The following is a 16,122-nucleotide window of genomic DNA, read 5'->3' as shown; positions in this document are numbered from 1 at the left end:
TGCCGGCGCCATTCCATGGAATGAATGAATGAATTTTAGCGAAAAGTCGCTAAAAGAAGGAGTAACTCCAAGTGTTTAGGTAGAAATAGTCTACGTATAAATGTTAAGCGGGAAAATAACCACTGTAACGAGTAAAACAAATTTAGATTTAGCGTTCACTGACAGATCTACAGCACCAAACAGTGTACACAGAGCAGGAAGTAAACCGGAAATGAGTCAGTACGCTTACCGTAGCACGTCACACAACACTGATGACATCGAGAGCACCAGCACCATCTTTCTGCCCCAAAGAACCCCATCCCAATTCAAGTATTACTGCACCGTTAGTAATCAAACATAACTATTTTATGGGTTAGGGTTAGGGTTAGGAGTTACATGTATATATGAAAAAATTGTAAATAAGACATAGAAAGGAAAATAATGATCACAAAATTAAGTAAGTACAATAAATGAACGCTACATGAATAAATAAAATGTAGTAGACTATTAAAAAAGTATACAATTGTAAGACTAATATGTAATACATTGTTGCCATGTAGCATTCCATTTCTGAGCAAACCCTCTTGTAGAGTAGTGAATTTTTATCTATTATAAAATGGTGTGTGGAGTCTATCATATTTTTGCTTGATGACTGAGATGCATATCTTGTGGAGCTGCTCCAAATATTGCAATAACAATAAAGGGTTCTATGGGTACTTCCAAAACATCTGAAAAGGCTTTAAATATTAATTGCCAGAAATTATTTAGTTTTGAAAAAGATCAAAACATATGCGAGAGGGTGGCTGGTGCTTGTTTGCATTGGTCACATGTAGGATCGACACTGAACGTGGACTTAGCAAGTTTAGTTTTAGACCAGCAAAGGTGATGCAAGACCTTGAACTGAATGACTGTATGTCATTAACAAACTGAAGAGGAATCCGCATCCCGAATTCTTCTTCCCACTGATTCCTTAACCCTGTAATGCAAAGCGTATCATATTTGATACGAGTTTTTGAGAACTCTACATCATAAGTGTGATATATATTTTTTTCTAAATAAAGAGGTTGTGAACCATAAAATGAACCAAACTGAAAAGTTCTTCTTCCACCGTGCCAGTTCCATTGATGGGTTTGTAATTGCTGTGTCATAGCTTAATTTCCGCAGATTCAGAAAATGTCTGACGTTGTTGTGCAATATGGAAAAAATGCTCTTTTGTATGTTTAAATTTACTTGAGGAAAATTTTTAAAGGAAACTTAAAGTTTAATGGGTTAAAAATGTTGTGTTTTATATGTTTTTGTTTGTTTAAGATAAATTGCACAAAAATACCGGGTGTAGTAAAAATTATACAAATTAAAACTCAAATATGCAAATTGATATTTAATTTCTTTTTTATAATTTGTCAGAAAGTCCATAAAGAACTTAGAATTTTTGAGAAATTATTTCATTGTTCTGACATTACAGGGTTAACTTAATTCTGTGAATTTAGGAGGAAGACACTGTCCTAATAGACCTTTTGGAACTATTCATTTTTAGTGATAGATGTTTATTAGTTTCATTAGTGGATGTTTATTTGTTTTTATGATATTTTGATCAGTTGGTTTTTGTCAGGTTGTTCAGCAGCTGCCTGTAGGTGAATTATTAATTAATAGATACACTTTTTGCCAATCACATCACTGGACTCATTGCTCTGAAACAGCTGAGCCTATCCCAGTGAAGATGAAGACAAATTAAGGGCATTGTTCTTCAATAAATCAACCAGCTGCTGTTTCACTGTTAATCAGTAATTGTAGTAGTTTAAGATAGAATAGAATAATTAATAAATCTGTTATAATCAGTGGTTAAGGGGGAAACTAGAAACTGTTTTTCTCCACAGATCAACCTTTAAGGAGTTCTGTGCTCGTTACCGTGGCGATCAGCGGTTCAACGCCCTTAACAGGAAGAAGGAACAGGAAGTTCTCTTTGAGCATTACATCACTTCCTTAAAGAAACGGGACAAAGAGAACCGAGCCAGACTGAGGAAGATGAGATGAGAACACTGTTCTACCGTCCAGAACCATCTAGAACCCTTGTAGAACTCATCCAAGACCTTCCAGAACCTTCAAAAGAGCCTTCCAGGAACTTCTGTTCCACCACACCGAGCAGATCCTCTACTGTGGACCGGAACCACAGAGACCAGATGGGACCAGAGGATCTATGTGGTTCTCACTTGTTGTTTGTGGTTTTATAGATTATCCAGGATAGGAAGAGGACCAGCAGCATCAGACTGGATTCTGGATTCTGGACTGTAGTGGATTGATGTCATCTTGACCTGCTGAACTGAATCTAGACTGACTAAACTGAGCCAAGTCAGACTGGACTAAACTGGACTTCAAAAAGAATCAGAGCACAAAAAAGATGTCTGTCTGTCTGTCTGTCTGTCTGTCTGTCTGTCCCTTGTGCCTGGCTGGACCAACCAACCAACCAACCAACCAATCAATCATGGTAAAGCAGTTTCGTACAGGTCAATGCTGATGATAAAATAGTCCAAACTAAAATAATCTGAGACAAGAAATAAAAATGACTATATATATTTGAATTCATCCTGTACCACAAATAACTTTATTATATCACACTAAAGGTCAGTATTCTTGTAGGAAATAAAATCAACCCTCTGACCCCCCTTACTGCCCTCTATACCACCTAGAGCGGGGGTCCGTCCAAGGTTTCCGCCTCTTAAAAGGAAGTTTTTCCTTGCCGCTGTCACCAAGGTCTTGGTCATGGTGGGTACTGTTGGGTCTCTGTAAATAATGTTATAAAGAGTTCAGTCTAGACCTGCTCTATTTGAAAAGTGTCCTGAGATAACTTCTGTTATGAATTGATGCTATACAAATAAAACTGAATTGAATTAGTACTGTAACTGTTACTATGATGACCCAAAAATAATACACCTACTTTTAAATTCAAACAGCAGGGAGGGAGTAAAAACAAAACTAACAGCTACATGTAAATCCTCCTTAAAAAATAATTGCATCATAAACAAGACAAAAAACTTAATTCCAGTATTCTATTGTATATTGGTCCTCCGGCCCAGCATGGTGGGGATTTACATCTCCATGACAACAGGGCTACCTGCTGGAAGGTGTGTCTTTACAGGCAGAGAGAGCCATGGTGGTCGAGACCGCAGTGAATCAGATAAAATAAAACATTTCTGATTGTTTCACAGCGGTTAAGTTCTAAAGCACAAATAACGGCCACCTTGTTCCTGCAGTATGTAGAGTCATTTTTATTGAAGAAAAGCTGCTAACAAATTCCTTCTTTACAATAAAAGTCCCTGGTTACTTTGTTATTTAAACGCTTTTATTATGAAGCAGCAAAATCAGGAAGTGTTGGGTTTTCATCAGCAGTAATTTAACACAACCCAGATATCTGAAAACACAAACAGGAGAAACTTCAACCCACAGAGGTTCAGTTAGAAGATACACAAGAACTGAGAGCTGACAACAATGTTTGTCTGCTTTCTGTACAGACAACAGTTTAGTAACACGCATGTTTGAGGGGCAGAAGTGGGGTCACGTGGTTGTCCATGGTAGGCGAAACATCACTGCAGCCTGCTTGGAGGCGGGTTGGGTGCACTTTACCCCAGGGTAGGCCCATCTCGGGTGTGACAATCAATAAATTAGCACAGCATGGTTTGACTCGGTGCAGCCAAAAGCACTAATGGTAATCCCCTATTAGTGACCGGAGGGGGCCATGGGTCCATGGGGCATATTCACATTATCAGCCACTCAATATATGATCTATCAGCCACATTTTACCACATTTCACCAGCTGGTGAAAAATACATATTCTAAATCATACAAAATACAACTATTCAAAGTTGTCTTTCCCTCCCATACTTGCAATAGTAAAAGTTAAATTCAAATTGCTCCCCAATGCTTAAAATATCATTTGTGTTTCATTTGGTTTTGGGAAGGGGGGGGGCCCTTCCCAAAACCAAATGAAACCACATAATGAAATGTAATAAAACCATCACACAGGTTGATGTTCTAAACGCACTGTTCACATTCTAAATATTACATTAGCCATGAGCCTCAGCTGCTGTTGCTGTAGTCAGTCAAAGGTTTATATAAATTGTGTAATTGAGCTTTAGGTTGTCAGTCGACAACGACTGAAGCTCTGTGATGGCTGTTAGTGAAATGCAAAGACAATATTATCTGACACAGGTAATGATTTTGTGTTACCTGTTGATGGTCCTCAGAGGAGGACCTTGGACCAGCCAGGACAGGGACGACTCCACATCTGTAAACCACATCAATACAAACTGAACCCAATTCGCCTCCTTCCTGTCTCACAAGTTTTTATATAGACATATTGTTATGATGTAAGCCCTGCCCCCTCCACTGTCAGCACCATGCTGAGCTGTGATTGGAAGATTTCCTGTCTTAATATCCTGATTGGATGTTTTCTAGTGTCCTGACTTCTCATTCAACAGTGTCTGTGTGATGATCTTTGTGTTTTGACATTTCATTGGCTGTTGTTCATGACTTGTTTTAAATTAAATTGTCCCTTAAACATACCTGTTGTTATTGTTCTTATTGTTCTTATTGTTGCGCTCATGGACGCAGCGGCCCCTCAGGCTCCTACTAATGGTGCTAATTCCTGTCCGAATGTGCTGGAATGCTTGTACTACCCGTACCCACGACCTACTACACAGACAGCTACCGTTCATGATTTTTATAATATCCATTTATTATTTCTACTTACATACAGATATTCAAAATGTTATCTAGCTTTTAACGTTTGTAGTGTGTATGATGCCTGTGATTGCTGTTTTTTATGTGTTTATTATTTATATTCATGTAGCACTACCGGACCGCCAGAAACAACATTTCATCCCTGTGCGTGGAAGTAACAATAAACAACCTTAACCTTGAACCAACATATTCTGACCTTCCGAATGTACACCCCAATGTCAGCCATCCTTCACCCCAACGTCAGCCGCCTCTCACCCTATCATGGCCGTCGCTATACCACTGCCTTTTCTTTGTTGTACCTTGTGTTTGCCCATCCTGTGTCTCCTGTCTGTCTGTGTCTGTGTGTCATGGATGAGGTCTCCCCTCCTGCCTTCCAGCTCTGCTCCACACACCTATCTGCAATCAATTCATCAGCTCTCCCAGTCTGCTCACCTGCCTTCAATCAAATGCGTTTGTTGTTCCTTTGTGTTGTAGTTTTTTGTAGTTTTACAAATAGTTTCCTGCGTAGAACTCTTGACTAATTGCTACTCTTGTGCTCTAGGATTTCACCTCACCTGTCTGCCTGCCAGTCAACCATCTCTCCAACCCTCTCATCATCAGCACCATCACCTTTTGTCTGGAATAAAACCTACTTACCCTCACCGAACTCTGAATCAGCATCTTGGCTGGCTAGATTGCCATTGCCAATACTGTTGTTGCTGTGCACCTGTCTGTCTGTCTCTCTCTCTCTCTCTCCCTCTCTCTCTCTCTCTCTCTCTCACCCCAACTGGTCGAGACAGACGACCACCCACCTAGAGCCGGAGGATCTGTCCTAGGTTTCTGCCTTTTAACAGGCAGTTTTTCCTTGCCCTTGTCGCCAAGTGCTTGCTCATGGTGGTACTGTTGGGTCTCTGTAATTAATGTTTTAAAGAGTTCGGTCTAGACCTGCTCTATTTGAAAAGTGTCCTGAGATAACTTCTGTTATAAATTGGCGCTATACAAATAAAATTGAATTGAACTGAATTGAATTGAATTGAATCTTGCATTTGTGTCCACACCTTTTATCAAACGTGACACACCCCAACGTTAGACGCGTCTTGTCTCTTGTGATTGTTATCACTTAGAAATATACAACTGCTCTCCTCACTATAACCAATTAAATTAATCAATAGTCAATAAGCATTATTAATCCCCAGTAATGTAATAACCTGAAACCTAAAATAGTATCAAGCATCATCATAGCAGACAGTGTGAACAATACTTACCACACACACAATTCAATTCAATTCAATTAAATTTTATTTGTATAACGCCAATTCATAACAGAAGTTATCTCAGGACACTTTTCAAATAGAGCAGGTCTAGACCGAACTCCTTATAACATTTACAGAGACCCAACAATTCCACCATGAGCAAGCACTTGGCGACGGGGGGCAAAGAAAAACTGCCTTTTAAGAGGCAGAAGTGTAGGATAGATCCTTCTGCTCTAGGTGGGTGGACGTCTGCCTCAACAATGCTACGTGGCTAGGTAACGCAGTGGTTGTTGAAGTTCTCCAGACAGCAAGTGCTGAACCACTCCATCAACCGAACGAACTGACAGAATCTGGATTCATATCTGATCAGTTCTGCCTAGTTTGACAGTTTCTGAGTTTGGTGCGTTGAACTGAACGGACTCACTCAGAATGAGCTGTCAATCACAAGGTAGCCCCACCGTAAAGCATACTCTGTTTTATGGTCTATTTTACTCTAAATGGGACCATCATTTACTAAATGAACATCATGCTGTATGGAAGAAGACTGAAACTAGAGACTGAGACCATAAACCATTAAATCAGGTTCTCCATAAGACCAGGGAGATGGAGGACTAAACTCTCCTCCCCCACTCTCCTCCCTTCCTCTCGTTCTCATATTAAAACTGTCAAATCATCTTGACAGTAAAATGTTTCTCCAGAAGCATCTGAGTGTTTCACCAGCAAATTACCTGTCAAAATGTGTGTGTGTGTGTGTGTGTGTGTGTGTGTCTGTGTTTTGGGGTTGGTTCGAGACGTTTCACCCACTGGATACAAATTCAGCTTTTAGCTCCTCATTGGTATTCACACACACACACACACACACACACACACACACACACAGATAGAGGTTATATACTAGTGAGGACCCTCTCTGACTTTATAAACAGAAGTAATCAGTAATCTTTTAATTGTTTTACGATTTATTAACTCTATCTTAATATTTGTTTTTATCTCTAACAATGTAATTTATACTGTAATACTGCAGTTATTTGGTATACAGCTCCACTAGATGTGACTCATTTGCTCTCAATCACAGTTTGCTCATACACACACTATTATACAGGTTGCTTTTGTTTCAAAGGCAAATTTTACATCAGCAGATGTAAAGTAAAGAAGGAAAGTGTGTGTGGCACGTACAATTAACATTTCTGTGTGTGTATTTATTAACCACAACAACAGGACATTTCTCCAATGGGCTTTCATGAGAATTGTACTTGCGTTTCCGGAAAATAAACAGACTTAACAACAGACGATGTAATTATAAATCAACTTCCTTTGTCTTCCTTTTGCATTCAATTTAAATCAAACATGCAGGATGCCAAAAAGTGAAAGCATCCTTTGTGTTAACACGATAATTGGAACAGTTTTAATTAAAAGCTGCTCTGAACATTCATGACCACAAGAGAAAATAAACCCTGTAACCTTTCCTCTAGCAGCATAAAGCCAAACTCAGTTCTCATAAGACAGAATCTCCTGAACTGTTAGTCAAATGGGCCAACGTTTGTCTGTTCTCAGCTAAGCTGGACAACAAAGGCATTCATTTTATTTAACAGTATTGTTACTAAATAAAAAACATTGCCCAAAAGATTTGGTATGCTTTATGAATGTCTTTAATCCAAAGGGATCATATCTGTGCACTTTTTGTGACATGATAACAGCTTGTGAGAATGTTTGTCATCAAGCAGAAATTATAGAGCTACAGAAACGCTCATAATAATAGGCTCAATGTTATAGTCAGTGGTATTCTCCTCCTTGGTTTCCCTGTGTCTCTGTGTGTGTTTGGACTCCTATCACTCTCCTTGATTACCTGCTCACCTGTCTGACTGCTCAAACCTGCCAGCCATCAGCCCTGCAGTATTTAAACCCCGGTTCTCCTTCCACTCTCGTCCCAGATCATTGGATCTACAAACCTGGTAGTAACCTTCTAGATAGATAGATAGATAGATAGATAGATAGATAGATAGATACTTTATTTATCCCAAGGGAAATTCAAGTATCCAGTAGCATACAAAATACAAAACATATATTACAAACATTAAGCTAAAATTAAAAACCCTAACCTTAAGAATAACATTAAAAATGAAAGCTGCAAGCAGCGTTGGACGGGATCTCGCACCCGGTGGGTGTCGGGGTGTGCTGCGACCGCGTCACATGCTGTCGGGGTGTCCTGCGGCCACGTCACGTGCCGTCGTAACAAGCGCATACCACAACATGAAAATGTCACGTAAATCAGCTCAAAATCGCCACGCAGCACTTACTTCCTGTTGCCACTAGGTGGCGCTATCACTATGTGTTCAGGGTGGGACTCTTATCAGACATGTGAAGTTTCGTTGCAGTCGGATCATGTATGCTAAAGTTATGACGAATCCCTCTTTCATGGCAAAAGTTTGAAATTGGATGCCACGGGACGCCACGCCACGGGCACAATGTTCTACGAAACAAACTGAGGAGCACAACTTTTAATGGTGAATGTGTTTAGATGGCTGTGTCCAAATCTGAAGTCGGTCCGACGCATGTAAATCGCCAAAAATGGCCACAAAATCCAAAATGGCCGACTTCCTGTTGGGTTTGAGGTATGGGTCCTTGAGACTTTTCTGCTTCTTTTATCATGATACACATGCGTAGCAATTTTCGTACATGTCCTTACGGGTCTTGGGGGCTGATTCTGGGGGGTGTGGCTTAGCCGTTTGGCGGCGCCCGTGCACGGGGACAATGTCATATCGGTATTTTCGCTACGTTTGAATTTTGTGCAAATTTTCATGACTTTTTGAGCATGTTGCGGGGGCCAAATATGCGTTAGAAGGCGGCTAAAAATAATAATAGTTCCTTGGGTTACAATAGGGTCTTGCACTTGTCAGTGCTCGATCCCTAATAAAATAAAAGATCAAATATAATCTTCCAGTTCCTCTCTGCCTGGGGTCTAGCCATATCGTCTCACCACTGCTAGCAGGAGCTACACCAAACCATTTCATTCCCCGGATTTTCAATTAAGCCGGTCTTGAGGAATCGTTCCAACCGAGTTTGTGGTCTGCTTTTGGGTTCTTCTGTTTAACGTAACACTCTGAGACAGAGCACAGTGCATGGTTTTATCATGTTAAGCCCTATTCGCACGGGACTAGTATTACCTGGGGACCTCATGTGATTTAGTAATTGCCCCACCACGTCTGTGTTTCGTGCGGCGCAGAGGGGGGAGTGGGGGTAGAGCAGGGAGGGAGTTGAGTCTCCTGACCGCCTGGTGAAAGAAACTGTCCTTGAGCCTGCTGATTTTGGCCCAGAGACTCCGCAGTCTCCTCCCCGACGGCAGCAGGCTGAAGAGGCTGTGAGATGGGTGGGTGGGGTCACCTGCAATCCTGATGGCTTTGCCAGTGAGGCGGGTGCTGTAAATATCCAGAAGGGGGGGAGAGAGAGACACCAAAGATCCTCTCAGCTGCTCTCACGATGCGCTGCAGAGTCTTGCGGCAGGACACGGTGCAGGCGCCGTACCACACGGTGATGCAGCTTGTCAGGATGCTCTCTATAGTGCCTCTGTGAAAAAAACTCTTGCAACATTATTATTATAGTTAAGTTGTTGTAACCCAGAGAGGGTTAATCAGACAAACCAAACTAAACCGAAAAATCTTATCGGCATCAAGTCTATTTTTTCTGGAATCATGATCAGAATTCTCATGAACAAACAATTTCTATTGTTTTTTTCAGTTCAAACAATGTTGGTGTAAATTTTAACTAATATTAAAGTTCTTCGGAGCACCACACTTAAATAAGGGAAACAAAAAATGCCCAAAAAAAAACCCAAAATGTATTGATTCAGTCTCATAAAATACACTTAACAATTAATTTAGAAATCTGATTAATAATTCAATTAAAAACTACAACCAAAATCATGATAAATAGTTAAAGTAAAAGGATTTGGAGTTCTTCATAGAAGGGGCTGGTATCACCCACTCTTGTATGAAATTAAATAGGTCAGCATGTATAAACACAAGCATTTATTGATGAGATAGTAAAAGCAAAACTGAGAAAACACACAATATACAATCTAACTTAAATTAACTATCTGAGATCTGAGAGTGAAGATCAATGAGGCTAAGGTGAAATACAGGAGGAAGATGGAGTGGAAACTGCAGCACAACCTGAGGGAGGTCTGGAATGGGATGAAGACCATCACTGGTTTCAGACCCACTGGCAGAAGAGGAATTAAAGGAAGCATGGACAGGGCCAACAAGCTTAATCTGTTCTTCAACAGATTTGACATGATGGCGCTTGGTTATCCCCCCCAATTTATCCGTTGTCTGCCCCAAAACACCTCCTGCTCCACTGCCACTCCCTCCCTCTCCTCCTCACAGCCCCCCACTGAGTACAGGACCGTGGTGGGTAACTTTGTTTGTCATCAAACTGTACAACTCCTCCCTCAGACAGTCAAAACTCCGAGTGATCAGTCATCAAATTGGTGTTGTTAATGTGCAATAAATTGATTAAGGGGCAATACACCAGATTATTCTGTATTATTCTGTCATTCTTGTAAAAATCTAAGTAAAAAAAAACTTTGGCAACACCACAATCTTTAAAACTCATTTCTATTTGATTTCTGTCGGTACATACTGTGGAATACATTTACATTTGCTTTGTATATATTAGCATATATTTTGTATATATTTTATTACTTTAAGGTACATAGGCTCATAATTGTTTACTTAGGGTTAGGTTACCTATATGTATATACCTATAAATACATTTCTATTCTATTTATTGTGTTACTTATTGTAATATAAGTATTATTCCTTTTCTTTAACATTGTGTGAGTAGAATAACTGTAACAAACAAATGTTGTGTATCACCCAGTATGGGTGAGCGAGGTGAGCAAGAGAGCGGAGAGGTAAGAGGGTAAGAGAGAGAATAACGGCATGTCCACTGGTTTTGTCACCTGGACATAGCGCACAATCAAGTCGTCTCAGGCTACGGTCCCAGGAAGTGACCAATAAGGTGACAGGAAGTGACCCATCACAATAAATGTTCAGTTAAATCGCACTGTCCACAGAAACCTCTCTGAGCTCAACTTCTCCAGGGTCGAAGAGCTTTTTTCAGTTCCAAGCCAATAGATCTGCTCTGAAGATGAATGTAAAGATATCCTAACTCTAAACCCTGGATCACTTCCCAAATGAAACAGTGCCTGAAGGAAAAACATAAAGCCTTCACCCTCAAAGACTGGACTGGCCACAAATTGGCTAATTGGAAAATAAAAAATGTCTTTCCAGAAAGTTAAATTTCTAAGTGGATGTGAAACTGAACCCAACCACAGTGCAATAAACAACTCAGAATCCCTTGCAGTTGAACTGAACACCTTCTTTGCCCGCTTTGACAACAGGACTTCTCTGCAGTGGGTGAGGAATGGCTGAGAAATCTCCCTCCACCAGACCCTGCAGAGCCAGACCCTTTTTCAGAGGAGGGCATAAGGAAACAACTAAGATGATTCAAGCAAGGAAAAACCCCAGGGCCTGACGGCATCCCAGCTAGGGTGCTGAAGTGCTGTGCCCTGGAGCTTGACGCAATTTTCCACTCACTCTTCTGTGAATCTTACTGCACAGCCACAATACCCACCCTCTAGAAAACTGCCACCATCATCCCAGTACCCACAAAACCCCGGCCTAAAAAACTCATCATTGCTTCTCCGACACCACAGCACCCCATTACTATCAATAACCCAACAGTTGAAATGGTTGACAGTTTTAAATACCTTGGAGTAACTCTGGACTATAAACTTAGTTTCAACCAACACACCACTGACATCTTCAAAAGGAGCCAGAAAAGACTATCTGTCATCCGTAAACTCAAAGGACTTTATGTTTCCCCCCATCTTCTCCTACTACTGTATCAAGGTATCATCCAGCCCATCCTCATTCAGCTCCTCCTGTTTCTACAACTTGCTAAATGTCACCAACCGGACAAAATTCATAAGCATCGCCAACACAGCAGCCAAGATAATCGGACTACCCACACCCAGGACCATCTCACGTATTGCAACCACAATAGAATTGGACATTACACACCCACTCAACCAATATCTCACCCCACTGCCTTCTGAGGTGCAAGAAAGTTTGCTACGGAAAAAGCCTGATCCCTGCAGCTATTGCTGCTCTAAACAAAGGGGCGCGCTGAATGTGTAACCTGTCATGTATTGTTTGTTTGTTTCTTTGTGGATTTGTTAATTGTAGATGGTGTGTTTCTTTGTTGAGTGTATGGTGTTGGTATAGTGCAGTGATGTGGACATGAATTTCCCCCTTGGAGGACAATAAATTGAACTGATTGGTGTAGATGTTTCTGTTTAAATGTGTAAAACCGTTAAAACCGTCAATGTGATGGTGTTACATGTACATGAATGGTTTCAATGTCTGCTGATTGTTCTGTTTCTACCTGCACAGATGGAAGTGAGCTAATATCATCTCGTCTCATTAATAATAAAAATAATAATTAAACAGGTAATTAAAGATTAGAGTAAACTTGTTTGACCCTGGTTTTACTTTTATCTAAGTACATTTTTACTTGTATTTTTACAAGAGTATCTGAGTACATTCCTGGATGATGCTGTGATGATGCTGTGATGATGCTGTGATAATGGAGAACGTCCAGCAGAGGGAGGCAGAGCTCTGATGCTCCAGCTCTGTCTCACTGAAGGATGCTGGGAGGAGGAGGAGGATGACGCCAGCAGAGGCTGCAGAGATGCTAACAGCATCGACACACAAACACACACAAACAGGAGCTAACTGCTAATACAGACAGACAGGCAGACAGGCAGACAGGCAGACAGACAGTCAGTCAGACAGAGAGCAAGACAGACAGGTGGAGAAAGGCTGATGCTGACAGCAGCACTCAAACACACACACACACACACACACAGTGAGCTGCAGTGAAGCTAGCTGTTAGCATGCTCAGGATAGGAGGCTAACCTGCTGACACAAACGCACACACACACACACACACAGTGATGCAGTGTCTGAGGCTTCCTATTGGACGGTGAGTGATCTTCATCGTTTCGTGTGTGTTCAGGCCTGTTTAGTTAGGCCTGAACTGTGTGTGTGTGTGTGTGTGTGTGTGTGTGTGTGTTGCTATGGAAACAGTCATGTTTTGCTGCTCTGTGTCATTCACCTGTCCATCAAACACGTGATCAGTTTCAGGTGAATCAGCAAGTAAAAGTACTGATACTACTACTACTACTACTACTACTACTACTACTACTGATACTACTACTTCTATTGTTATTACTACTACTACTACTACTACTACTACTACTAATACTGTTCCATTCAATTCAATTTTATATGTTTAACGCAATTAATAACCAAAATTATCTCAGGACAGGCAAATAGAGTAGGTACTAGACTAGACCATGGCCCTTATAAAATAATTTACAGAGAACCAACAGTTCCCTCCATGAGCAAGCACTCATAAAAAACATCCTTTTATGAGGCAGAAACATAGGATAGACCCCAGCTCTGGGTTGGCTGCCGTCTGCCTCGACCAGTTGGGGTTAGAGAGAGAGAGGGTTCATAGTTCCTGTCAGTATTCGTGCTGCAGCATTCTGAATTAATTGGAGCGTCTTAATGGACTTATTGGGGCCGCATGATAATAAGGAATTGCTAGTAATCCAGCCTAGTAGTAACAAATGCATGGATTAGTTTTTCTGCTCATGGTGGGAACGGTTGAGTCTCTGTAAATAATTCTATAAAGTGTTCGGTCTAGACCTGCTCTATTTGAAAAGTGTCCTGAGATAACTTCTGTTATGAATTGGCGCTATACAAATAAAATTGATTTGAATTGGATCTGTCTGTCAAAGGTAACAGTGGTGCTGGAGGCAAGGTAATACCATCTAGAATAACTATATCTTTAGACAGTGAGTTTCAGAGGTGTTCGGGGCCAAGTACAAGAACTTCAGTTTTGTCTGAGTTTAACGATAGATTGATTGATAGATATAACTGGGTATCATCTGCATAACAGTGAAAGTTAATGGAGTGATTCCTAATAATGTTGCCTAAGGGAAGCATATATAAAGTGAATAGAACTAGTCCAAGCACAGAACCTTGTGGAACTCCATTTATGGAAGATTCATCGTTAACATGTACAAACTGAGAACGATCTGATAAGTATGACCTAAACCAGGTCTAATAATACAAGTACATTGTCGGAAGCAATTAAAAGGTTATTAACTTTAACCAGTGCTGTCTCTGTGCTGTGATGAATTCTAAATCCTGACTGAAAATCCTCAAATAAGATGTTGCTATGTAGAAAGTCACACAACTGTTTGGCTACTACTAATACTGTGTCACGACTGAATTATGGACCAGAACCCATATGCACAACTCTCAGATGAAAGTTTCAAAATAAGGTTTTTATTAACTAAACAAAAATCACGTGAGGTAATACTAAGACTAAGGAAACAAACAGAAAATCGATCTTTACGAGGTAAAGCTAAGACTAAGAAAACAAACAGAAAATCACAAACAAAGTAACAAGACCTGACAATGGCAGTGGTATAGATAATTGTGGTTCTCTGACACATGGGACAAGACGAACTGGCACAGGACAAAGGGAGACACGGACTATATATACACACAAGGTAAGGGCAAAGGTGGAAACAATCAGGGCGGAGACAGGTAATCCCAAGAGCGTGAAAACAGACAAAAGGGAGAAAGTAAAACTGGTGACAAGAGACAGACAGGAAGTGGAACCAAAATAAAACAAGAAATCACAAGACAACATAGACACGAGACAAAAGTGAATGAATTAACTTAAAGTTTCCTGGACATGACATACTGATACTTCTATTGATACTACTGATACTTCTACTGATACTACTACTGATACTTTTACTGATACTACTACTCTTATTGCTATTGAATGGTGTTTATTATTATTATTTGTTCATGTCATGGTAACTTTTATGTCTCTAAAATTCAACTTGGATCATTTTTATTAGATTTGGTTCCCTCATCAATGATATTGATTGATAAATACTGTGTGTACCTGACAGGTCCAGATGTAGTCAGACTTTAGATTGACGGACAGCTCGTTGGGGGGGCAGAGCCTGCAGGTGGTGGTGATGTCAAAGCGAGGAGCTGGGGGGCGGGGAAAGGGGGAGCGACCTGACGCCATGGCAACTCTTCAAGCAGCCAATGAGGAGCTAAGAGCCAAACTGACAGACATCCAGATAGAACTACAACAAGAGAAGAACAAGGTAAGGACTACAAAACTGTTACTGCTACTGTAGTTCTAGTACTACTGATGTAAAAGTACTGAATGGTACTGTGGTGGCAATTAGTTTAATAAAACATACAAAGTGTGATCTTGTCTTTCTGTAAGGTTTTATTCAAGTCATGCATGAATGGTCTCAACGCAACCGTCACACACTCTCGTATGTGAAAGTCCGAAGAGCCCCGATTGGCAGAAATTGAGCATAGCGTTAGTTCAGGCAGGGCACGAAGTCAGGCTTAGCTTTCAGTTACAGCTATATCATACGAGCACAGCTAGTCATAAACATACATCAGCTGATTCCTCTAAGCTTCCCATTGGATACCATACACAGTCAGCTGACAGCTCACCTGATTTCCTCAAGCATCCAATTGGCAAACATCATGCATGGCGCCTTATTTAAGCTGCTTTAGCCTGCCTGCCTATCTCTGCTGCTCCCTCTACAAGCCTTTTGCACCCACCTCCACCCCAGCTCCTCCTTTTTATGTTGTTTCTAATTAATCAGTGTCATTTTATGATTGCCATTGATGCTTGCTCTGTTCTCTACCCTGGGTCTCTGCTGCCGCTCTCCTTGTCTTAAACTTTTCCATGTATGCACATGGAAGGGCAGGGAGGTGTGCTCTCCCTGCCTTAAGGTTTTCCACGTAGGCACGCGGAAGGACAAGGAGGTCCCAGAACAGAGCCATACCGCCAAATGTAATTCTGCTTGGAATATAAGATATTTTGACGAAAGTGGTCCTGACTGAAGTAGTATGGTTTTATCCCTGTTGGAGCACACAGTTACACATTCCTGAGTTGTGGGACAGTAAACAGACAGTGTGGTGAGATGATCATGTCCTTGGCTTCTTAGTGAAGTCTCAACATCACGCTGTTTACTTGGACATAGAGTGTAGTTAGA

The 16,122-nt window shown here is 40.9% G+C and overlaps 2 protein-coding genes across 55 annotated transcripts in view; both read left to right on the top strand.

Moving 5' to 3' along the window:
* Window positions 1-6,074, top strand: part of tcerg1l (transcription elongation regulator 1 like) — a 68,846-nt gene extending 62,772 nt beyond the window's left edge. For 3 of the 5 annotated variants that reach the window (XM_051417004.1, XM_051417006.1, XM_051417005.1), the window contains one exon: window positions 5,255-6,073. In XM_051417004.1, coding sequence (XP_051272964.1) covers window positions 5,255-5,528 — 274 coding nt within the window. In that variant the 3' untranslated portion in view covers window positions 5,529-6,073. Of the gene's footprint in view, window positions 1-1,853; window positions 4,536-5,254 lie in introns of those variants that run through there. The other 2 variants (XM_051417008.1, XM_051417007.1) reach the window with 2 other exon arrangements.
* Window positions 6,075-12,662: 6,588 nt separating this feature from the next.
* jakmip3 (Janus kinase and microtubule interacting protein 3) overlaps window positions 12,663-16,122 on the top strand; it is a 38,405-nt gene continuing 34,945 nt past the window's right edge. For all 50 annotated transcript variants that reach the window (XR_007886766.1, XR_007886779.1, XR_007886809.1 and 47 more), the window contains exons 1-2: window positions 12,663-12,992; window positions 15,007-15,210. Coding sequence is in view for 5 of the 50 variants with exons in the window: in XM_051416966.1 (XP_051272926.1) it covers window positions 15,076-15,210 (135 nt within the window). In the remaining 45 variants the exon portion in view is untranslated. The remainder of the gene's footprint in view (window positions 12,993-15,006; window positions 15,211-16,122) is intronic.

This window comes from Dicentrarchus labrax, unplaced genomic scaffold (genome assembly GCF_905237075.1).
Source record: "Dicentrarchus labrax unplaced genomic scaffold, dlabrax2021, whole genome shotgun sequence".
NCBI lineage: Eukaryota > Metazoa > Chordata > Actinopteri > Moronidae > Dicentrarchus > Dicentrarchus labrax.
Note: the sequence above shows the minus strand (reverse complement) of the source record. Positions and strands in the feature narration are given on the sequence as shown.